Below are 25,354 nucleotides of genomic sequence, written 5' to 3' on the forward strand. Positions count from 1 at the left end.
AAAAATAGTAACTCCTTCCTCTCATTTTTTCACCTTTCCTCCACCCTCAACATCACCGGAACTGCACTCTCATGGATACAGTCATATCTCATCAACCGTCGTCAATTCATACACATCAACCACTGCTCCTCCTCCATTCCCCCCCTCTCCGAAGGTGTCCCCCAGGGTTCGGTGTTTGGTCCCCTCCTCTTCATCCTGTACCTGCTTCCCCTCGGTAACATCGTCCGCCGACATGGTCTCCACTTCCTGTTCCCTACCGTATACATTTCACAATCCTTCTTCTCACCTTCAAAGCACTTCACAACCTGGCTCCCTCCTACCTCACTGACCTCCTCGACCCCCACTCTCCTAACCGTTGCCTCCGCTCCTCTGATGCAAACCTCCTGTCACTACCCCCCATGACCAAGCCCCGGAGCTGGGGCGACAGAGCCTTCAGTGTCGCTGCCCCCTCCCTCTGGAACTCCCTTCCCAAACCCATCCGCACCTGCTCTGACCTGTCCACTTTCAAAACCTCTCTCAAAACTCACCTCTTCAAGCTTGCTTTTAATGCCTAAATGTTGTCTGTTTTTATTCCTTACTGTTGTAATGCCCCTGATGTTTTAATGCTTTTCTGTGCTTCTTGTGTAATTTTTTGTTTTTATTTATTTATTTCCTGTACAGTGTCTTTGAGTCCTTGAAAAGCGCTTTATAAATAAAATGTACTATTATTATTATTATTATTATTAATGATAATAATAACATTTTTTTTTTTAAATGTAAGAGATTAATTAATAAAGAAAAACGATTCATAGCTTTGCCTTTGAAGGCATCGTCACTGTATTTCAGTCTCTAAACCAATAATTCAGTGTTGTTTCTCCAGGAAATTCTGTGCTGCAAAAACCTGTTGATCACATGAGACTGAGAGGAGAGATGAAAGCACAGAGGATTTCCTCCTGCTGGATCTCAGTGAAACTCTAAAGGGAACATCTGAGGGACGATGCTGGATCTCAGTGAAACTCTAAAGGGAACATCCGAGGGACGGTGCTGGATCGTTGATCACATGAGACTGAGAGGAGAGATGAAAGCACAGAGGATTTCCTCCTGCTGGATCTCAGTGAAACTCTAAAGGGAACATCTGAGGGACGATGCTGGATCTCAGTGAAACTCTAAAGGGAACATCCGAGGGACGGTGCTGGATCTCAGTGAAACTCTAAAGGGAACATCCGAGGGACGGTGCTGGATCTCAGTGAAACTCTAAAGGGAACATCCGAGGGACGGTGCTGGATCTCAGTGAAACTCTAAAGGGAACATCCGAGGGACGGTGCTGGATCTCAGTGAAACTCTAAAGGGAACATCTGAGGGACGATGCTGGATCGTTGACTGAGCTGATGGACAGGTGTGTGGCAGCTGACGAGTCTGGATGTACGACAAGTTCCTCCTCTGCAGCAGCCTGGACTCCTTCTTCTTCAGCTGGCCCTCCGTCAGCTGGGGAAACACCCAGGTTCAAAGACTGCAGCTCTATGGCCTCCTGTTGGACTGGACTCTGCCCCCTGGTGGCCTGGAGAGATGTGGCAGCACACAGACATGAGACTTCAGTTCAACATACAGGAGCTGAGAGCTTCATGTCAGACAGAGCTCAGGTCAACAAAGGAGAGTCTGGTACCTTAAGGCTGAGACAGATGACAGCGATCAGCAGCAGCAGCAGACTGAGTGGCAGGACGACCAGTCTGATGATACCACCTGTTGGATCTGATGAGACACATTCAGTCATCACGTTAGATCACAGTACAACAACTTCATTAAACAAACCTCAACATGTTTGAGTCAGTTCTTAGAGAATGAGGTCGTCTGACGATGTTGGACAGACACAACAGGTGGACAGAGTCAGTCTGAAAGGAAGAACTGAAGCTTCTTGTCTCCTTCCAGCCTGTGTCTGGTTGAAATGTCTCAGGTGAGTGTTAATCACCGTCTTTACAGGTAGTTTACCAAACATGATCCTGGTGAAGCTGAGTCATCATGCTGACGTCTGACTCATCATGTAAAACCCAGTTTCTTACCATCATGGTGCTCATGTACCTCCACTGGATCCTCTCCTGTCGTGGACTTTTCACTACAGCAACATGGATGGATGAAGAGACAATGGGCCCCTGAGCACAGACAGGTGAAATGTGCTTCAACTCACCTGAGACAGTGAGGGACAGTCGACGGCTCTCAGAGGAGAAGTTATGAGAGAAAACGTAGAGGTGATAAACACAGCTGTAGTTTCCTTGGTGGGCGGGCTCTGCAGCAGGAAACACGAAGGAGGCGGAGTGATTGACAGCTGGCTGGGTGTAGCTGTCCGTTGTGTTGGAGGAGGTGAAGGTGAGCTGGAAGGAGCCTCCTGGGTACTGTGGCTGAATGGAGCAGCTGATGGTGAAGTTGGAGCCCATCAACACTCCTGAATAACCCTGCTGCTGGGCCTGGGAGACCCCGTACATGGAGGACACAGAGATGATTGGCTGGACCAGCAGGTCTGTAAACAGAGAGATGATTGGCTGAATGATAACAGTCAGACATAGAGCTTTCTTCATTATTTACCATACATGAGGGTTAGGGTTAGGCTTTATAGCACTTTTAGATCAGCTGAACTGCATCAAAGTATGAAAGTTGATTTGTTGAAAATGTTTTCCTACATCTCCAAACTGTCTAAATGTTAGTGGAAAGTGGAAGTTGACTTCTTGACTAAAGACGATGATGTAACATGTTGAGATATTAAATGTCTTGTTTTCAGACCTTCACTCACTTAGATACAAAAAGAACAAGTTACTGAACATTTCTGTCTCCACAACAAAGGAAGGAAGACACTGAACCTGACTGTCACTGATGATGTCACTGATGGACTCACCTGAACAGGTGATCTCCACGGTGGAGGCAGAGGAACCTGGTGTTGATGAATATAAACACTCCTTCAGGGTAGATCCAGACAGAACACAGTCAGGGTTGATCTCCCACACAGACCTCCTTGAGGACTCCTCTCTTGTTCTTGTTGAAACAGCAGAGCCACAGTCCAGATCTCTACAGGCTACAGATGCTGCCTTCAGGTTCCAGTAGATGTACCTGCTGTCCACTGGTCTCCACTCTCCTAGTTTCAGCTGCAGGTCACCTGCACAGCGACTGGCTCCTCCCACCAACCTGACAGGCTCTGAACACAGAGAAGAGAGTGAAGAGGAAAAGAAGTGAGTTTGATTCAAACAGAAATGAACAAATCCAAACTGTAGCTCCACTTGTACCTGAGCAGGTGAGTCCAACAGCTTTGCCAGGTGAGCAGCTGGTTCTAGTTGAGCCTGAGCTTCTACAGTCCAGGAGAGCTGACTCGTTGCCTCCACACTGGAACTCTTTGGTCCACATTGGAGCCTCCACTGCTCCATAGAGCGCCCCCTGGAGGACTGAAGGAGCCCCACAGCCAAGCTCCCTACAGACCACCTCTGCATCCTGCTGGTCAAAGTCATCTTCACACACTGAGGACCACCACTGGTCAGACTGGTTGGACTTGACCTCCAGTCTGCCTGAACACACACTGGTCCCATTCACCAGCCTGACAGAGTCTGCAGAGAGAGACACAACATTTAAACTTTGATCCTGACCTTTATTTACTGTCATATCAACTTTAAAGTATCAGCATGTGTCCAGAAATGAGTTCCTTCTGTCCCCAACACAACCATTAAAGAAACTCACAGTCCAGCTCTAGAGTCAAAGACTCAAGTCAACCAACCGTCTGGACTTCAACATCTTCACTGAAACAACTTTACCATCATCAGTCAACCACCTCGTTAGTCCACTTTAACCTACAGGAGTTTCTGAAGAGTCATGTGATGTGATTTGCTGCCACAGATGAAATAAATTCATGAGGAGTGAAAAGGATTCACAGCGTCTCTGACGTCTTTACAGCAGAAATAAACCACAGATTCTCCTATTAGCTCTGATTGCTGAGGCCAGTGGTTCCAATACTATCGTGAAAAGTAGTGGAGAGAGAGCACATCCCTGTCTGGCCCCTCTGGAAAGGCAGAATAAGTTTGATGTCAGCCCATTTGTGAGGACAGCTGCTCTCGGGTTGGAATAAAGTATCTTCACCCAGTTACAGAAATCAGTCCCAAATCCAAATTTGGAAAGGGCTAAACCCCCACTCCACCCGGTCAAAAGCCTTCTCGGCGTCAAGTGAGAGGGCTGCGACCGGTATCGAACTGGAGCGGTTCATATGTATGAGATGTATGAGTCTCCGCATATTATCAGCTGAGGACCTATTTTTAATAAATCCTACTTGATCACCATTTATGATGTCTGGTAACACCTTCTCTACGGGGACAGCTCTCCATTCCGACACACCTCCACTTCGAAACACCGCTGTTCCGACAGCCCCCCGCCCCCCACCCCCCCACCCGCAGCTGTCCAAGGTGCTGAACAGCGTGACGTTGTTTACACTCTGTGTTGCGGCTTGTCTGTGAAACGTGCGCTGCTCAGGGACTGGGTAGATCTGTCCCACTTGCTTTCTCCCCGACTCCGTTGTTGGAGATCTCCACACAGTAAAATAACCCCCCCCCCCCCCGCTCGAGCACGGCTGAACCCGTCTGAAGCCACAACACCGGCTTGAGCTCACAGGGGCGAGGCTGCAGCCGCCGCTCGTGCTGACAGCTGACTGAGGGAGATGCTTTGGTTGGGTTTAGGCAATGAAGAAAGGAGTTGGTTAAGTTTAGTAAAAAGACCAGGTAGAGGCTTGACAGGCCAGAAGCAGAATGAACGTTATATGTCATTAATATGAAGTATTTGCTTGTTTTGCAGTTAATTATGCACATGATCCGTTTGACCCCAAAAAGGAAAAAAGGATTGTAACGCCGCATTATGTAATAATGACGCATTATGTAATAATGTAATAAATCTTCACGTCATTATGTAATAACGCCGCATTTTGTAATAATCTGCCGCATTTTGTAATAAAAATCTTGAACGCAATATGTAATAAACTTTGTCGCATTTTGTAATAAGTTGTTACATTTTACATCACTTATTACATATTGCGGGTGTTACACTTTTTTATGAAAAAACTGTAATAATTTGGTGCATTATGTAATAAACCACCAAAATGGATGTCTTAATTAGAAAAAACATTAACAATAATACACGCTGCTCCTCCTCCCCGCTGAGCAGAGCGGTCTCCTCCGACAGCGGGTCCCACGCGGATGGTAACCGCTCCGCGTCTCTCCCTCCCCCCTTGCCCACCGACAATAATACGCCCGGGTCATGTTCGTCTGTGGAGGGATGACATGGACCACGGTCCGACTGGAGCTCCAGGCCGGGTCCAGCTCTGCTCCAACAGCGGCAGGGGCGGCTGGGATCACCGCCCCCGGAGCCGCAGCTGGGGCATGCTGGGGGGGGGGGGGGACTAGTTATTAGTCAAACTCTACATTTTTACCGTTCACTATGCATTTATATTATTATTCATATGGGCTCCACCTGTCAATAAGACACACGTGGAAGAAGAGGTGCAGTTTATTATGTTTCACCAACGAGGAGCTGTCATTACGCACGACTTTTACGCACTGCTGCGCGCTCATTAGTGTCCGTAATTAAACCTTGACACTCATATCAAATCAAACTTACATTACAGACAGGTGGATTGGGTTCTCTGTCTCTCTCTCCCACTCCGAACAGACAGACGGACGCAATCAGAAAGGAAACAGAGGCTGCGCATTGATCCTTTTTTCCTTTCTGGGATCAAACGGATCATGTGCAAAACAAGCACTCCATATTAATAACATATATCGCTCATTATGCTTCCAGCCTGTCTAGCCTCTACCTGGTGTTTTTACTAAACTTAACCAACTCCTTTCTTCATTGCCTGAACCTAACCAAAGCGAAATTTACTTTTTTCCCTCCCTCTCTCTGCTGTCAGCAGCAGCGGCGGCTGCAGCAGCCTCGCGCCCGTGAAGTGAGCTCAAGCCGGCCAGGTTCAGCCGTGCTCGAGCGGGGAGTCAGTGGGATAGATAGATAGATAGATAGTTAGATTTGACCGTCCTACTGGTTTTAGAAATTAATTCATATTTATGATTCATGCATGCTGGTATGCTTAAAGTCAGTGTTATTCTGATGGTCCTAATGTCTTTTTTTTCTAATTAAGACATCCATTTTGGTGGTTTATTACATAATGCACAAAATTATTACATTTTTTTCATAAAAAAGTGTAACACCCGCAATATGTAATAAGTGATGTAAAATGTAACAACTTATTACAAAATGCGGCAAAGTTTATTACATATTGCGTTCAAGATTTTTATTACAAAATGCGGCAGATTATTACAAAATGCGGCGTTATTACATAATGACGTGAAGATTTATTACATTATTACATAATGCGTCATTATTACATAATGCGGCGTTACAAGGATCAATGCGCATTGCGCACTGCACAGCCTCCGTATCCTTTCTGATTACGTCCGTCTGTCCGGTCAGAGTGGGGGGGTTTCCCCAATAGCCTTTTCGGAATAGCGGGGTCAAAATAGAAAACCCCGCTATTACGATGAATGGAAGTCTATTGTCGGAAAGGCGGGGCTTCGGAAAGGCGGGGTGTAATCACGTGACGCCAGTGTCTTTGTCAGAATTTTGAAATCTACACCAAGAAGGCTTACAGGTCTGAAATTAGATGGTTCTGATGTATCTCTATCCTTTTTAGGGATTAGAGTAATTAATGCATCATTAAATGAGTCAGGCAGAGCACCTGTTTCAATTGCTTCTCCATATACTTTAAGTAGAACAGGGGCCAAGATATCAATATACTTCTTGTAGTATTCAACTGGGAAGCCATCCATTCCTGGTGACTGCCCAGTTTTCATGGAGAGAATGGTAGCTTTAATCTCTTCTTCTGTTATAGGAGCATCCAGCTGTTTTTTTTGTTCATTTGAGATATTAGGCATGTTGAGACCTGCGAAAAATGTCTCCGCTTCTTCTGTATCAAGCGTACAGGTGGATGTGTAGAGGTCTTTATAAAACTTTTCAAAGGTCTCATTAATGTCTTTTGATGAAGTCACTATTCAATTGCCTTTTTTAATCATTGGAATGTTATTAGAGTTGTCCTGTTGTTTCAATTGTCGGGCTAATAATTTGCCATTCTTTTCACCTCCTTCATAAAAATTGGACTTGAGTCTGAATAAAGCATATTCAGCTTTTTTATTATATATATCATGTAGCTGATATTTCAAATTACATATGGTTTGTTATAATTGATCTGAATGATGCCTTGCCAGGTCTTTCTCCAAATTACGTATCTCTTGGTCTAATCTTGCTTCTTTCTTTCTATTTTCTTTTTTCAATTTTAAAGAGTGGGCGATGATTTTCCCTCTAATGAATGCCTTAGATGCTTCCCAAACGGAGGATATTTTTTCTGTGGAACCAATATTTGTTTCAAAGAAAAATTTAAGGTCCTCTGATAATGCGTCACTAAAAGATTTGTCTTTCAGCAGCATGGTATTGAGTCTCCAGCGACCCCTTCTTATTTTATCTGTAATGTAATTCCACTGTGCCATGATCACTAAGGGCAATGGCACCTATCTCACAGTTCACAACTGAATCTACTAACGTATTTGATATCAGGAAAAAATCAATCCTTGAATGTGATTTGTGGCAGTGAGAGTAAAAGGTGTATTCACTCTCACGTGGGTTCACTAATCTCCATATATCTACCAAATTAAGGTCCTCTGCCAACATTTTAATTGCAGCTCTGTCTTTTGGTGAAGATTTACCACTGGGTCTGCTCCTGTCAATCATCCCATCCATTACCTGATTGAAGTCACCTGCCATTATAACCTGACCTTCCATATGTCCTATCACTCTATTGATTTCATGGAAAAAATCAGGCTCCTCTTTGTTTGGAGCATAGATATTACATAATATTGTCCTAATCCCATTGATCAAGGCTTCAATACAGATAAATCGTCCTTCCATGTCACTGTGTTGTTTTAGCATGACAAAGCTCAAGTTTTTATTAATGAGAATCATCACCCCATTCCTTTTGGTCGAGTAGGAGCTATGATAGATCTTCCCCACCCAACCTCTTTTAAATTTCATTGCCTCTTCATCCCCCAATATATGTGACTCTTGGATAAATACTATATCTGTATTTTTGGATTTTAAATATGTCAGAACCTTCTTCCTTTTAATGTAGCTCCCACATCCATTTATGTTCCACGATATGATATTAATATACCTGTCAGCAATAATTCTCAGGTTTGTAATAGTACTGTGACCGTGACTGCAATTTATCCATCATGGTTGTAATTTTCACACACACAATTGTTTAAACTGTTCAGAGCATTATTAGGCCAACACACTGTCTTAACACACAAAACCAACATAAACAAAAACAACGAACCCCCAAGCAAAGCAACCCAGAACTTACGGTTGCTAAGTGACCCCCTCCCGTCCTGACTGAACACGGACTGAACTAAAAAACCTTGACTTGGTCCGTGGGGCGTGGTTTCCTAGGCAACCCAACCATCCGGCCCCGACAAATCCATCAAAATAAAAGTTACCTTATTTCCATGAATTCACATACACTCCGCCATGTTCTCATTATCAAGTCCCGTGGTCCTATTTTGGATCTTGCATAAACCTCTCTGCCTCCTTGCTGTCTCGGAACGTTTTCTTTTGTCCCTTCCATGTAAAGATGAGTGTTGCAGGGTATACGAGCCTGTGTCTCACATTAAGCTCGTGCAGGCGTCTCTTCAGTGGGTTAAATGCTTTTCTTTTCTCTGCCAGCTCCCTCGTCAGGTCTTCAAAAAAAGACAGCTTGCAGCCCTCCCACTCGATTCCACGTTTCTCCTTTGCCACCTGTAGCACCTTGTCTCGTGCTGATGAACGTAGGAAGCGTATCATGATGGTCCGAGGTGGTTGATTCGGGTCAGGCATGGCGGCGAGAGACCGATGCGCGCGAAACCGGAGCCAGTGAGACCAAGCCCCTCAGACAGAATCTTCTCTATATACTGCATCATTTTGCCCGTCTCCTCTTTACCTTCTTTCAGTCCCACCATCCTGATATTACTCCTTCTGCTTCGGTTTTCAAGGTCTTCCACACGTGTCCACAGTGCTTCCAATCTTTTATCACATTTCTCCATGTTTTTCTCCATCCCTGCATGCATTCTTCTATGTCCGATATCCGCTGTTCTGCTTCTCCAAGTCGTTCTTGAATGTTTTCCACCGAGTCTTTTAGTTCTTTTGTTGTCTCTTTAAAACCCCTTGTCACTCCTATAAATTCTGTAATATTCGCCTATCCAAGGCGTACCCAAAGTAAATTGAATGCTGTTCTTGAACTGTTTGGAGAATATGGATGGGCTTGGTCTCTTTTGAAAGGTATCACTCTGAAGTTTTTCCCCAAACTGAAATAATCACTATAAGTGCTACTATCATTGAGTAATCTAAGTGGGAGCACACTGAATTAGAATGTTTTTATTCTCGCCTGAATTTTTTTGTTGCAATCAGATGCCTGAAGATGAGTGTAGCTGAGAATTTTAGCTGGAAAACACAATGGGACTACAGCATGAAGCCTTACCTGGCCCCAGTTCAAATTTGATAACAATCCTGCTAAAAATGAGTATTTTACACATGTTTTTCTAAGTGTATATCTAGGCGTTTTCCTAAAGTTGCCATTGACAAACAATACATGCGCCAAAGTGCAGCTTTTGCAAAGTTACGCATGAAAATGGCGGTGCTGCCTTTTCCCAGGGACCGTGAATGCAGCACATCGTTCGTTTCGTAATTTCATTGGCTATTCAATGCTACAGTTGTCATCGGGATCTGTTTCTATTGGCTGAAGCCATTCAGCGCTGTCGGAGGGGATGTTCCTCATGAGACACAGCCACTCATTCGCTATTGCAGGCGGCAGCCGGAGAGAGGGAGCTTGTGATTGGTCGAGTGAGCTGAAATTTCGAAAGGTCAGAGGGCAGCGCCATTTTGTAAAGTGAAATAAACATTGTTTTCATGTAAACGCCGGACTTATGAGGAGAAATAAACGGATTTACTGGATATACAATGCGTAATTTCATAAGATGCAGCAGCGGGATGAGGTTATCTACCGGTACAACCGTGTGTTTTGGACTAAATACTTTACTGGATTGGATTTACTGGACTTTTCTGAATGTAACGACACCAAGTTTGTGGGGAAACCCTGTGATCCTGAGCCTGCCCTGACACAAATCGTGAGTTATATCGGCTTTTTACGAACTTTGTTAGCATGTTTATAGTCTGATTCGAGTGTTGCTGTGATGATTATATTTAGGAATGGTCGGCATATCTTTAATCACAAGAGTTTTAGCTTTCCAACGATATGTGGCATGACTATTTCAAGTGACTGGTGACATCCTGATGACACCTCCCTGATTAAAACCCCCCCGACGGCCCGCCGGCGGGCCGTCGGAGTGGCAACAGGTTAATCGTGACCACGTCCCCCACCACTATTTGCAGAGTAGCGCTCATTTTTCGTATTTCCTCGAACATATTTTCATCTACAGTGGGTACTAGTTTCATTTGGACGTTTCCCTCACGTAACGCGTGATTCACGCGTTGCGTGAAATTGTAGGTCACACTGTAGCCACTAGGTGGAAGCATCGTACTGAGATGCAGCTCAAAAGATTTTGGGATAATTCCACGTTTGACCACAACGTAGCTGCAATGGAGAGTGGCGCTGTTCATAGGCCATAGGTAGTTCATTTGCAGCTGTGGTCGAGAGAGCTAGAGAGTGGATGGAGAGAGGGACCGCTACGCCGGTCAATCAGATCAATGTTGTTGTTTTATTGTTTCACAGTGGTTACAGTAGCCTACGTTCAACAGGATCAGTGGTTCTCAGCCTTTTGGGGGTCCCCTGCATATTTCTGATCTCTCCTGTAGCCTGGCTGGGTGGCTCCAAGTTTGAGTAGTTTGAGTTCTGCAAGTTCTGGTGAATGTAACAATCCACTCATAGACGACCGCTACGTCCGTGCCAGCAGCCTGGACCCGATGCTGCTGGACTCACGAGCGGAGCAATAATGCACATCTGTCAGCAGCTGCTCTTGAAGGGACAGATTAGATGCTGATTTTGTTAACAGTGACTTTGTTGCATCCAAACATTTAGCATATCTGTCGGGTGCTGTCTCTTATCCGGTACAAAGTGGGAGATGACAGAACTACTTTAATCGAGGGAAAGCTACATTGTTGCGAGTGACTCCGGCCGGCGTGTGCACATGCACTAAGCCTGTGAATATTCTCGTTTGTCCCGGACTCCCGGTCATAGTTAGGCTATCTCAAGGAAATTTAAATCGAATGCAACTGGACTTGGTTATTTGTCTAGGAAGACGTTTCACCTCTTATCCTCTTGGATTACAAGTTACAGTTGCATTCAATTTAAATTTCCTTGAGATAAGTGCACACTGTTTCTGCTGTCAGTTCGGTCATAGTTCATTTGTAACGTGTTTTCTTCATTCTTCATTAGGCTAATGTTAACACTAGAACCACCCAGATGGTCTCACACAGACGTTTGTGTTTTTCTTACGTAAATGACTTTGTTTACATTAAAACTACAGGTCTCTCAGTCCGTGACTTTTCCATGTGTGATGGTTTCTGAAGCTTACAACTTACACAAATGAAACATTCAATTTCTGGGCATTTATACCTCGGGTCGACAATAGCTTTTTTCTTCAATTATTGTTTTCATCTACAGTTATATTTATCATAATATGCCCAATTCGGGAGGGAGAGGGGGGGGCGGGGGGAGTGCCGCGGTCACGTTAATGCAATTAGGCTAAATATCATAGGATCTTTTTTTTAAAGATAGGCCTATTTTATTTTTAGTGCCATAATTCAGAGATGATTTTCACTTAACGAAATGAAACGAAACAATGAAGCCTACAGTTTTGTCCTCCGGCTTATGAAAAGTGTGAGGAGAGGTAGCTACTGTAAGAACCGTTTTTTCTAAGCTGACTGAACAGCTGTGTGAAGTTCTGTGGGGGGCAGGGCTGAAGTATCCACAAGCACACCTATTGATCAGAGATAAATGAAGGTGCTAATGTGTCGCTGATGTGTCTATTAAGCTGGTCCTACAGACCGCTGCATATAAACCACACTGAAGCGATTTTCACCTAGCCTCGTTTTCAATAAAACACACACTAGCATTCTATAGCCTAATTGCAATCAGTGAAATATATGAAATCAATATAAAACACAATTTAAATATGAGAGTTGCTGTTGCTCTAGTTTAATAGCGCTGCAGCTGCATTTGCCGTGCGCCCCTGTCTGTATGTGAACCTGTGTCTGCAGGGCTCTCAAGTCTCAAGCATTTGGCGTGTGACACACGCATTCCCACCCGTTCACACGCTCACACGCCACACATTGTATTTCTCACGCATTTAAATGACCACGGTGACGTCCATCAAGTTGCACGGCTTTAACAGTGGAACAGATTTGAGGGCGCACTGATCACACAACAACACTGTTACCTGTTGTAGCCTACCGGCCTCAGCCTACACTGATCACTGCCTGAAGAGTTTGAAAGCAGCCTCTTAACTTCATGCCTCAGCACGGCGACCAAGCTTTGATAAACACACCGGATCCGCGCCGATTTACCCGTCGCTACCGGAGCTTAATTAAAAAAAAAAAAGCGCTTGTCGGAGCGGAGAACAGCGGAGTTTCCTCTGCTGCACAGACCTTGGCTGCACACACAGCCCTTCATGCTGTCACAGTCACAGGTGCATCTCATCTCATCTCATTATTATAGACTTCAACCTCAGAGCTGTCTGTCCCTCTCTGTGAGTTTTATTAATGTTTACATCAGGCTGAGTTGAACAAATCAGTTTAGCTACTGTGATTTAAGTAGCCTAGTTAAATACAGTAATCATAATAGTGTAGTGGCAGGAAAGACCATCAAATATTGTGTTGGTCAAGAACAAGTTCAACTTAAAGTCAGAGGGAAAATGTTTAGGGTATTTTTACTGTTCCTAAATGTAAAAATGGGTCACATATACCTCAACATTATTTAAAGGTTAAATAACGTGTTACTTAAACATTTTTCATTGTGCTGTGCTCAAAAAATAAACTAACAAATAGTGCCTAAAATAAGTGATTTGAGGGCATCCTCCAAAATTTTTTGTCAGCGCTGCGCCATAGCACATCCACATTCACTGTGCCCCCTCTAATTTTTGGGTTGCATGATGCCCATGGTTAACTTATTCCAGTCATAAATCATAAAGATGTTTGTTTAAATGAATTTATGCGTCATTTAGACATCCATCCCCACTTCAACCAAATCCCCGCTGCCGCTGGTAAAATCTCACTCTGAACTCACTTCAAAACTTGAGAGCCCTGGACTGTCTGTCTATGTGCAGGCAGAGATCAGAGATGGTGTTTTTTTAATAATCATCTAGCGTTTCACCAGCTCTCATCTCCGCCAGTCAGCCTCTCAACCTGCCGCCTCTCTCGCGTGCGGGCACACCGCAGTAAACACACGTGAGACGTGGACACATTTATTTATTTATTTATTTTTTCTGTGGGAAACACTGATCAAGCTGTGCGTACGCACAACTCTCCGCAATATTCCATTGATAATCACACCGGACCCAAGAATGGTGCGGACATGAACACACTTCATATTCCACCCCCAGAATGCATCAGCACAACCATATATGGTCAGCACGTGCATAATTAAGTAGCCATGTGCGCTCTGTGGAGCGGCAGCAAAGTGACAACAAAGACAACACCCGGAATGATGCTTCGGCGGACCTGCCCTCGCTTTTGAGGTCGGTTGTGAGAAAAATGCTGCTGTCCAGACAACTGTGTTTTTTTTAAAGCACCCCTGCATTACATAAACACACACACACGGTATCTATATAGCCGTACATATAGGCTATAGCCTATCAGTGATCATAATAATGATGATAAGAGAAAATGCATTGTTCACTAAAACTGCACGTTGGCATCCCAGACTGAAATAAAATCTTTGCTCATAGTGAGAGCTGCTCTACTAAGTGAACTATACCTTTCTTGCGTTACTAATGTTATTGTGTCTCGAGTGTTTCAGAGTCGGCCGGCTGTAAACCAGCTGACCCCGACTGACTTTTTTTTTTTTTGCGGTCACATCAGCACGGCTGCATCTTCGGTCGCGGCTGCTGTGGCATTAGCCCACATTGCCCTATGGCCAGTCCGTCCCTGCCACTGGTTGTTTGTGTTGTCTGTCAAAACATGGATGAATGAAACCTATATCCACACATCTTGTAGCCTATTTCTATCGAGGGGAAGTTATTTCAGGATATCCTGTTTTATCGCCCAGCCCGAAAGTGACATAGGCTATTGCCCGTTCATTCATGAGAAATCATCCAGCTACACTCTCAGTCAAACAAGGTGGGGAATGAACACTACTGTACAGTAGTTGGCTCATTTTAAAAACACACCGGCAGCATCACCCACTGAGTTAATTAACTGCTGTGTAGAAAACCACGCCGTGGTCCGTAATCGCGGTGCAGATGGGTGTGTTTGGAGCTGACAAGAGGATCGATAAAAGAGAGTGAGACGTATAGCTGCCGTTGTTACATTTTTCTCACTGAAAAACTATACTGTATTATTATTATATTGCATTCCCCATTCCTGTTCACTGCTCCGTGCTGCTGTCTTATAGAGGCGATCTGCTGCTCACAGATGCCACCTGGCGGTTGTTTGGGCACATTGCAGCTTCTGGTGAAAACACAATTACTCCTCCACAAAAAATCCGCGTGAGCCTCCCGTGACTCACGCGTGAATCGCGCGTGAAACCGTCCAAATGAAACTAGTACCCACTGTATGTTTTTTCCAACGCCAGGGTTGTTTGCATTTTTCGGCGGGGGTCTGCTGCTCTCTGGTGTCGTCGCAGGCGACGTGTTCCAAGGTGGTGGACTGACTCTCGTAGCGTTAACGTTAGCTTGCTTGCTTCTAGTCGCCGCGCCTTTGAAAAAGTTTGCCTTGTTATTGTTTGCCATTTCGTCGAGAAGTTTCACACTGTCGGTCCACTACTAACAATAGGTCTGCTTAAGTAGAGGCCACTTGTATTATGTTGAAAAACGGAGTGCATGTTTCTTAAATTATGTAATTAGTTGATGGTCGTCTGGAGCTCTCCTAGTATGCCGCCATCTTTCCCGATGGTCCCACGTGACTCAGAGCTTTCTTCATTATTTACCATACATGAGGTCTGTTACTTTCCAGCACTGACCAGGGGGCTGCCTACACCTGTACATGCAGTAAGCCCATGGGGGGGGGGGGGGGCTGCTTTATAGTACTTTTAGATCAGCTGAACTGCATCAAAGTATGAAAGTTGATTTGTTGAAAATGTTTTCCTACATCTCCAAACTGTCTAAATGTTAGTGGAAAGTGGAAGTTGACTTCTTGACTAAAGACGATGATGTAACATGTTGAGATATTAAATGTCTTGTTTTCAGACCTTCACTCACTTAGATACAAAAAGAACAAGTTACTGAACATTTCTGTCTCCACAACAAAGGAAGGAAGACACTGAACCTGACTGTCACTGATGATGTCACTGATGGACTCACCTGAACAGGTGATCTCCACGGTGGAGGAAGAGGAACCTGGTGTTGATGATGATGATGAACACTCCCTCAGGGTAGATCCAGACTGAACACAGTCAGGGTTGATCCACCACACAGACCTCTCTGAGGACTCCTCTCTTTCTCTTGTTGAAACAGCAGAGCCACAGTCCAGATCTCTACAGGCTACAGATGCTGCCTTCAGGTTCCAGTAGATGTTGCTGCTGTCCACTGGTCTCCACTCTCCTAGTTTCAGCTGCAGGTCACCTGCACAGCGACTGGCTCCTCCCACCAACCTGACAGGCTCTGAACACAGAGAAGAGAGTGAAGAGTAAAAGAAGTGAGTTTGATTCAAACAGAAATGAACAAATCCAACCTGTAGCTCCACTTGTACCTGAGCAGGTGAGTCCAACAGCTTTGCCAGGTGAGCAGCTGGTTCTAGTTGAGCCTGAGCTTCTACAGTCCAGGAGAGCTGACTCGTTGCCTCCACACTGGAACTCTTTGGTCCACATTGGAGCCTCCACTGCTCCATAGAGCGCCCCCTGGAGGACTGAAGGAGCCCCACAGCCAAGCTCCCTACAGACCACCTCTGCATCCTGCTGGTCAAAGTCATCTTCACACACTGAGGACCACCACTGGTCAGACTGGTTGGACTTGACCTCCAGTCTGCCTGAACACACACTGGTCCCATTCACCAGCCTGACAGAGTCTGCAGAGAGAGACACAACATTTAAACTTTGATCCTGACCTTTATTTACTGTCATATCAACTTTAAAGTATCAGCATGTGTCCAGAAATGAGTTCCTTCTGTCCCCAACACAACCATTAAAGAAACTCACAGTCCAGCTCTAGAGTCAAAGACTCAAGTCAACCAACGGTCTGGACGTCAACATCTTCACTGAAACAACTTTACCATCATCAGTCAACGACCTCGTTAGTCCACTTTAACCTACAGGAGTTTCTGAAGAGTCATGTGATGTGATTTGCTGCCACAGATGAAATAAATTCATGAGGAGTGAAAAGGATTCACAGCGTCTCTGACGTCTTTACAGCAGAAATAAACCAGAGAGAAATCTGTCAAACTCTGAAGAATGAGATCTGTCAGAGATGATGAGCTCAAAGAGACTGAAGGGTTAAAACTGTTGATGGTAAAGAAAATAATGAAGCAGAGGAATGAGAGGAAGACGACTCACTACAGTGAAGGATTCTGTAGGACATAGAGCTTTCTTCATTATTTACCATACATGAGGTCTATTCTAAATCCTACAGGAAGCCAGTGGAGAGAAGCTAAGGTGGGAGAGATGTGCTCTCTCTTCCTAACTCCTGTCAAAACCCTCGCTGCGGCATTCTGGACCAGCTGGAGACTCTTTAGAGAGTTTTTCGGACATCCTGACAGGAGAGAGTTGCAGTAGTCTAGCCTAGAAGTGATAAATGCATGTACTAGTTTCTCAGCATCACTCTGGGAGAGGATATTCCTAATCTTAGTGATACTGCGCAGATGGAAGAAGGCGGTCCTAGTCACGTGTTTTATGTGGGAGCTAAAGGAAAGGTCCCGGTCAAAAATGACTCCAAGGTTCCTCGCAGTTGTACTCGGGGTCAGGGTGATGCCATCTAGAGTAGCGATCTGATTAGAGAAAGTGTCCCTGAGATGTTTAGGTCCAAACACTCACTTAAATACAAAAAGAACAAGTTAATGAACATTTCTGTCTCCACAACAAAGGAAGGAAGACACTAGCTGGGTTTCCATCCAAATGTATCGAATTTAACCAGCAGCACTTCACCCACAAACTCTGGCTCAATTCGCATAATCTGTTTCCATCACAAAAAGTCGCATTTTCATTTAATCGATATGCTGACAAATCCACCCCCCCGAAGCGTAAAAACTGTTATGCGCATTTACTGCCTTTTTTCGAATTTCTGGCGTTTCCATTCAAGTATTGATTCGTAATTTTTGAAAATGCGAATAGAAAAAGGTGGATGGAAACACAACTATTTAACCTAACTGTCACTGATGATGTCACTGATGGACTCACCTGAACAGGTGATCTCCACGGTGGAGGGAGAGGAACCAGATGATGAATATAAACACTCCCTCAGGGTAGATCCAGACTGAACACAGTCAGGGTTGATCTCCCACACAGACCTCACTGAGGACTCCTCTCTTTCTCTTGTTGAAACAGCAGAGCCACAGTCCAGATCTCTACAGGCTACAGATGCTGCCTTCAGGTTCCAGTCGATGTTGATGCCGTCCACTGGTCTCCACTCTTCTAGTTTCAGCTGCAGGACACCTGCACAGCGACTGGCTCCTCCCACCAACCTGACAGACTCTGAACACAGAGAAGAGAGTGAAGAGGAAAAGAAGTGAGTTTGATTCAAACAGAAATGAACAAATCCAAACTGTAGCTCCACTTGTACCTGAGCAGGTGAGTCCAACAGCTTTGCCAGGTGAGCAGCTGGTTCTAGTTGAGCCTGAGCTTCTACAGTCCAGGAGAGCTGACTCGTTGCCTCCACACTGGAACTCTTTGGTCCACATTGGAGCCTCCACTGCTCCATAGAGCGCCCCCTGGAGGACTGAAGGAGCCCCACAGCCAAGCTCCCTACAGACCACCTCTGCATCCTGCTGGTCAAAGTCATCTTCACACACTGAGGACCACCACTGGTCAGACTGGTTGGACTTGACCTCCAGTCTGCCTGAACACACACTGGTCCCATTCACCAGCCTGACAGAGTCTGCAGAGAGAGACACAACATTTAAACTTTGATCCTGACCTTTATTTACTGTCATATCAACTTTAAAGTATCAGCATGTGTCCAGAAATGAGTTCCTTCTGTCCCCAACACAACCATTAAAGAGACTCACAGTCCAGCTCTAGAGTCAAAGACTCAAGTCAACCAACGGTCTGGACGTCAACATCTTCACTGAAACAACTTTACCATCATCAGCCAATGACCTCGTTAGTCCACTTTAACCTACAGGAGTTTCTGAAGAGTCATGTGATGTGATTTGCTGCCACAGATGAAATAAATTCATGAGGAGTGAAAAGGATTCACAGCGTCTCTGACGTCTTTACAGCAGAAATAAACCAGAGAGAAATCTGTCAAACTCTGAAGAATGAGATCTGTCAGAGATGATGAGCTCAAAGAGACTGAAGGGTTAAAACTGTTGATGGTAAAGAAAATAATGAAGCAGAGGAATGAGAGGAAGACGACTCACTACAGTGAAGGATTCTGTAGGACATAGAGCTTTCTTCATTATCAGTGTTGTTTTCGTTAACGATGACGATTACGAAATATTTTCGTTGACGCACCTTTTTTTCATGACGATAACGAGACGGTGACGAGATAAACACGGCTCTCTGATGACGAAAACATGCCGCCTGGTGCTTGTGATCAGAGCGGCAGAGAGCAGCAGGCAGTGATCAGCTGCTCCGGTGACCGCGGTGCAGCGGCTCTGCGGCGCTGACGGGTGGATGGTCAGACGTTCAAAATGCATGACATTTCTGCTTATTGTGCGTATAACCTGTCAATTAAAAATCAACAAGTATCTGCAACGCTGCTGCATCTCATCCTTGTGTGGTCACACCACCACCTGGCATGCAGCACATTCTGCTCAACACACCTGCCGTCACTCGACCAGAAGATATATGGACGTATTTTTAAATATAATCCAGCAGAAAAAAAACTGAATGCACCAGGCTACTGTTACCACTTTATCTGTGTGTAGGCTAATGCATAATCCTTAGACCAGAAAGTATTTGCCATTGGGTGGAAACATTATGTGTAAAACCATTCCTTTATTGAATTAATTTGTTAAAAGACTTTTTTTTTTTTTTTTACTAAAACTGACTAAAACTAGACGAAAATCTAGTTGAGTTTTCGTCGACTAAAACTAGACTAAAACTATCACATATAGAAATGACTAAAATTGACTAAAACTAATAAGTATTTTCGTCAATAAGACTAAGACTAAATCTAAAATGCCTGCCAAAAACAACACTGTTCATTATTTACCATACATGAGGTCTGTTCCTCTCCAGCACTGACCAGGGGGCTGCCTACATCTGTACAGGAAGCCCATGGGGGGAGGGGTGGGGGGTACTACTTTATAGTAGTACTTTTAGATCAGCTGAACTGCATCAAAGTATGAAAGTTGATTTGTTGAAAATGTTTTCCTACATCTCCAAACTGTCTAAATGTTAGTGGAAAGTGGAAGTTGACTTCTTGACTAAAGACGATGATGTAACATGTTGAGATATTAAATGTCTTGTTTTCAGACCTTCACTCACTTAGATACAAAAAGAACAAGTTACTGAACATTTCTGTCTCCACAACAAAGGAAGGAAGACACTGAACCTGACTGTCACTGATGATGTCACTGATGGACTCACCTGAACAGGTGATCTCCACGGTGAAGGGAGAGGAACCTGATGATGATGATGATAAACACTCCCTCAGGGTAGATCCAGACTGAACACAGTCAGGGTTGATCCCCCACACAGACCTCACTGAGGACTCCTTTCTTCTTCTTGTTGAAACAGCAGAGCCACAGTCCAGATCTCTACAGGCTACAGATGCTGCCTTCAGGTTCCAGTAGATGTTGCTGCTGTCCACTGGTCTCCACTCTCCTTGTTTCAGCTGCAGGTCACCTGCACAGCGACTGGCTCCTCCCACCAACCTGACAGGCTCTGAACACAGAGAAGAGAGTGAAGAGTAAAAGAAGTGAGTTTGATTCAAACAGAAATGAACAAATCCAAACTGTAGCTCCACTCGTTTGTTTAAGTATGCGGATGACATGGCCCTGGTTGCCTTATTAAAGAAGGGGGACATAGTTGGAGAGGAAGTATATAGAGCACATGTGTCATCTCTCCAGAAGTGGTGCAATGAAAGTTCCTTAGAGATCAATGCAACAAAAACACAGGAACTTGTTTTTCATGAAAAGGACCCTGTGCAGCCCCTTATAATTAGGGGACAAATTGACGCAAGCACAACTCCTTCAGAGTGAGTAAGCACATTATGGAAACAGTTTATAAGAACCTGATAGAGGGCATTCTAACTTTTAACATGGCAATGTTGTGCGGTAATCTAAACATAAAAGGAAGAAGCAGCTGCAGAGAATAGTAAACCTCGCCTCAAAAACCATAGGGATGAGACAGAAACAATTAAGTTGTATGTACGAGGAAGTGCTCAACAGGGAGTTTGAACTTCTTCCCTCTGGTAGACGTTACAAAGTGCCAAGGGCAAATTGTAATATTTTTTAAAATTCCTTCATCCCTAACGCCATTGGAAACTGAACACCATGCCCTGTTGATGTGTTGTCATGTAACTGCCACTGCTGCCCTGCTTTTTGCCCTGAAGATGTCTGTGTGTAAGTGTTGTTGTTGTCCTGCTTGTTGTTGTTGTTGTTGTTGTCCTGCTTGTTGTTATTATGAGACCAAAAACAAATTTCCACACTGTGGACAATAAATGAAACGAACGAACGAACGAACGAACGAACGAACGAACTAACAAACTAACAAACTAACTGAGCAGGGAAGATTAATTACTTTGGCTCTTGTGGTAGCATGAAGAATGACACTGATATAAAACAATGACAACAAGAGGCACAGTAGGAAGACAACAAGAGAGTTGCTATAACAATGTATATTTAAGTCACAACCTCTGACACCAAGGAGCAAAGGAGCAGCCTTCATCTCACTGAGCTGATTGGGAAACATGATCTTATCTGTGGCTTCACTATTGGCGCATTTCCACTAGCACGGCTCGGCTCGATACGGCTCGGCTCGGCACGGCTCGGCTTGGTTGTGTTTCCATTACAACTGAGTATCACTAGTGCCGCCGTGACGTCATTTACACGGCGCCGAGCAACGCTCTAAACTCTGTAGATATATAACTTTAGCAACATTTGAAACATTTTCAGGCGAGAAAGTAGTCGTTTAGATCCCCAACGTGTTGAAAAACTGACAAAATACCAGCTGTTTACTATTTTGTTTCAACGAAGTCGGCGTTACTAAAGCTAGCCGTAGTGAGCAACGCACTTCCGGTTATTTTCACAAAATAAAATACCCGTTGCCTTTTATCATAAGGAAAGCCATTACGATAGAATTGGTGCTTTTACTTTGTAAACAGGAAGTGAACCTACCCTCGCTGTAGCTAGCTTTAAACCGCCGTTTTGACTGCTCTCGTCCCGTTAACGGCATTTAACCGTTCAATATGCCTTACCGGAGAGTCTACCAGCTCTGAGATCGGCCTGGTTCATTGTAAAACATTTATTTATTGATGTAAATGTGGTGTTTTCTGTGCGTACAGACCCCAAGGCAGTGCTGCTCTTCTGTCTAACCACAAACAAACTTCTGCTACAGCCACAATTGTTAGATTTCATCAATGAGACCAACATTTATCCCCTAAAAACAGTTTAACCAGCCGGTGGTAAACCTCTAAAAGCCATCGGGTAAGTTAATTAGCGGTGGTTTTCTCCCCGGGGTGACGGTGGTAGGCTGGCCGGCGGAGCACGTCAGGAGCCGGGCTGCTGCCTCTGTGATGTCGCGGTCGCTGCTCGGACCTGGAGCTTCACTTCTCCCAAAAACATCGGGGCAAACTTCTAAACAGCCGTCGTTTGGATAAACTAACCGCACATGGGGATCTAAACAGTTACTTTCTCGCATGAAAAAATATTAAAACTTAATAAAGTCACGTAGGTAATAACAGGCTTCAGCAGGAACATTTCTGTTGTCGGTCGTCGCGCTGACGTCACGTTTTAGTAACGCTTCGGCTGCTTGGAACCAGGGCTGAGGTGATACCAAAAGTGTACCTGGTTGCAGGTACTGCGTGCTAGTGGAAACACGCAAATAGCGCGCCGAGCCGAGCCGTATCGAGCTGAGCCGTGCTAGTGGAAATGACCAAGTCAAACACCAGGACGGCAACAGTTGTCAAGGCAGATTTCAAACTGATGTCAAGGCAGAAAAATAAAAATACACATATTGTATTAAAGGAGTTCAGTCGGATACTAGCACTACAGAGGTATTTAACTCCAGAATAACCTGGTTGACCGATGCTCTCATACCGTTGATTGAGTGAATGTCCACACTGTTCCTTTAGTTGCAACACAGTGGCTTTATTGCTGTGTGTGTAAAATGTCCATAAACAAAGAAAACAGCAGCCACAGCGGTCAAAAGCCGTTTGCCCTTCCTAGTCAAACAATTGTTGTCAAACAATGCTTCCTATATCACCTAACCCCCCCCCACACACACACACACACACACACACACACACACATTGAGTGGCATGAGTGAATTACACTATTACCTCAGAACACAACACAACACATGTAGCTCCTATATAAGGCGTCTTGACAGCATGGAGATGTTGGTCATTTGTCTTTAACAATGATTTGCTCCATAAGTAAAAAAAAAAAAATCCCATTTTTGAATTGTTGAACTTCAGCTATTTGCAAAAGTTCATCAACCATGGCCACAAAATGTAAGGGTGTAAATCTCTTCAAGGTTTTACAATCCCCCCCCCACACACACACACTATTGACTCTTGTTTGCAGCTGAGAAAGTCTGGCCTGGACTGGACCATGTGCATTAATGCATGGGAAGTAGGATCTCCTCAGAAGAAGAAGGATCAGCAAATAGGGGTCTAAACCTTGATGTGCTGATGGAGCGAGCCCTTCGACCTGCTGGAGATGTCACCAAAGTAAATTGAGCTTCATTAGTGGTTGTTCCTCTCCCATGAGCAGCAAACAGAGCAGACTCAGATGATCTGGAGGCTCAGTAAGTCAGTAAATTGGTTGAGATGATCCTACTCTCGTATTCACTCTATGTCAGGACCGTCAGTAACCCTTGTAAACTATCCTTATTGAAATACATCTACTAATTTACTTTTTCACTCTAGGAACTCATTTTAAATGTAAAGGAGATGGTCTGTGACCAGGAAGGTGAAGGACCATCAGCTGGTGATCAGTGTTGACAGTGAAATCATTTCACCACATTCATCCATCCACCAGCACCTGCATGTGTCCTCATCCTCTCTGAGGAGTACTCCTGGCCACTAGGGGGCAGTATCTTATTAGTGCTACACTGGCTCAGTTAGTAGTCGGCCATTTTGTGAGTATCTGTTTATTATGTTCCTGCTATGGTGGTTGGAGGTTCATCTCTGTTCATATTCCTGTAAGTCTTAGTATTTCATTTTCATTACTATCAAGTTTGGTTAAGCTCATACTGTTACCTTTGCTACACAGTATCACATATTAATTAGCTATTTGTTTTAGCTTATGTTGCTATTCTGTGTATTGCTGCAGGGCTCCTTCATCGTTGTCATTAAATACCTGACCTGACATCGAGGAGTCACTCTCTGTTTACCTGTGGAGTTGTGTCCTCCTTCTGCCCAGAGTCCTGAGGAGAAAACCAGAAAGGAGACATCAGTGAGGTCTGTGAAGACAGCCACGTCACTAAGAAGCAGAAACAGTCGCACCATCACGTTTTGTTTGTATATTTTAGTGACTGTCACCTGCCCTCCCTGGAACATAGCTTCCGATACTTATACTTCTGTAGGTCAGGTTATTGTCCGTGTTGGGAAATTGATTTACAGGAGGAACAGCAGCAATGTTTACAATAGCAACGTCACAATAAACTCAACATCTGGAAACTAATTCAAATAGTCAGTGAAATCAAGCTGAGTGAGTGATTCCTCTGTTGCTGCTGCTGTTCACTACATTCAGGTGATGTTAGACAGAGGAGGAGGCGGGGCTTAACTCTTATTAACAAGCTGCGACAAGGCGACTTGTCAGCCCCACAAGGAAGTTATGTTGATGGATTTAATAATAATAATAATAACTAGAAAATTTCCTCTGGGTAAATTTTGAATGGGCCACGGGGCTACTGCCGGTTTTGCCCTCTGTCAACATGGGAATCATGTGTCTGTAACTGTAATCATATGAAGCTGGCTCTAGAGTCTGTGTGTGTGTGTGTGTGTGTGTGTGTGTGTGTGTGTGTGTGTGTGTGTGTGTGTGTGTGTGTGTGTGTGTGCGTGTGCGTGTGTGTGTGTCTATGAGCTGCATCCTGTGTCAGTCTGATTTAGCTGTGTCTGTGTTTATAAACATTTAAACGAGCGCCAGGTGGATTGTTTATGAAGTTAACGAGCTCTGGCCTGAGGATCAAAGAGGTTACCACGGCGATAGGGGCCCCCGCAGGCTGAGACAGACAGAAACGTGGAGAAAAAGAGCCATTTTCTGCCTCTGCACCGGTCTCACATTTAGGCTTAGGGTGAGAAAACGGTAACTCCTATCAGAACAAAACACAGATCACATTGCTCTAAGGACTTCCTGAAAAATGTGGTACGATTTGGTGTTTCTACAGTAAATATTTTGGAGACGCTGGCAGTTTTAAAACATTGGTCCGTTCTGCTTCTCTCAGAAAATATTTGTATTGGAGTCAATGAGGAGCAGAGACAGACGTGGCCGCACTTAGAGGCTCAGAGTTTAAATTCTGTAAGTCTCTCTGATATTTTGAGCACATGAGAGATAACAAGTTTGTCTTACAAAAATTATGTTTGTAGAGTGTAAATTGTGGCCGGGCCGAGTGTGGAAAGAGAAAAAATCTGGAGTTTTTCTGGCATCTCTCCCACTCTAACCGATGATGTCACCCACTCTGACACGAACATTCCATGCAATACACAACCATTGTAATCTCATAATTTCTCCAAAAATGATCATGGTCATTGATCAGGGATTGGTCAAAAACTATATGACCTATCAAAACGTGGAGTAATACACCAATACACAAGACTTGTGTCTACTGTTTAAAGTTTAAATG

At 44.4% G+C, this 25,354-nt stretch overlaps 1 protein-coding gene across 1 annotated transcript; it reads right to left on the reverse strand.

The window, feature by feature from the left end:
- Positions 1-1,253: 1,253 nt before the first annotated feature.
- On the reverse strand, positions 1,254-24,017 carry LOC146975270 (scavenger receptor cysteine-rich type 1 protein M130-like). The gene is made up of 8 exons (XM_085794684.1): positions 23,903-24,017; positions 15,937-16,251; positions 15,549-15,848; positions 3,249-3,563; positions 2,864-3,160; positions 2,162-2,491; positions 1,643-1,728; positions 1,254-1,537 (listed from the first exon to the last, which is right to left on the reverse strand). The coding sequence occupies exons 1-8, from the start codon at positions 24,015-24,017 to the stop codon at positions 1,322-1,324; spliced, it is 1,974 nt and encodes a 657-aa protein (XP_085650810.1). The 3' UTR covers positions 1,254-1,321.
- Between the last annotated feature and the right edge of the window lie 1,337 nt (positions 24,018-25,354).

This window comes from Trachurus japonicus, chromosome 13 (assembly GCF_045865225.1).
Source record: "Trachurus japonicus isolate A0001 chromosome 13, Traja_1.0".
Classification (NCBI taxonomy): domain Eukaryota; kingdom Metazoa; phylum Chordata; class Actinopteri; order Carangiformes; family Carangidae; genus Trachurus; species Trachurus japonicus.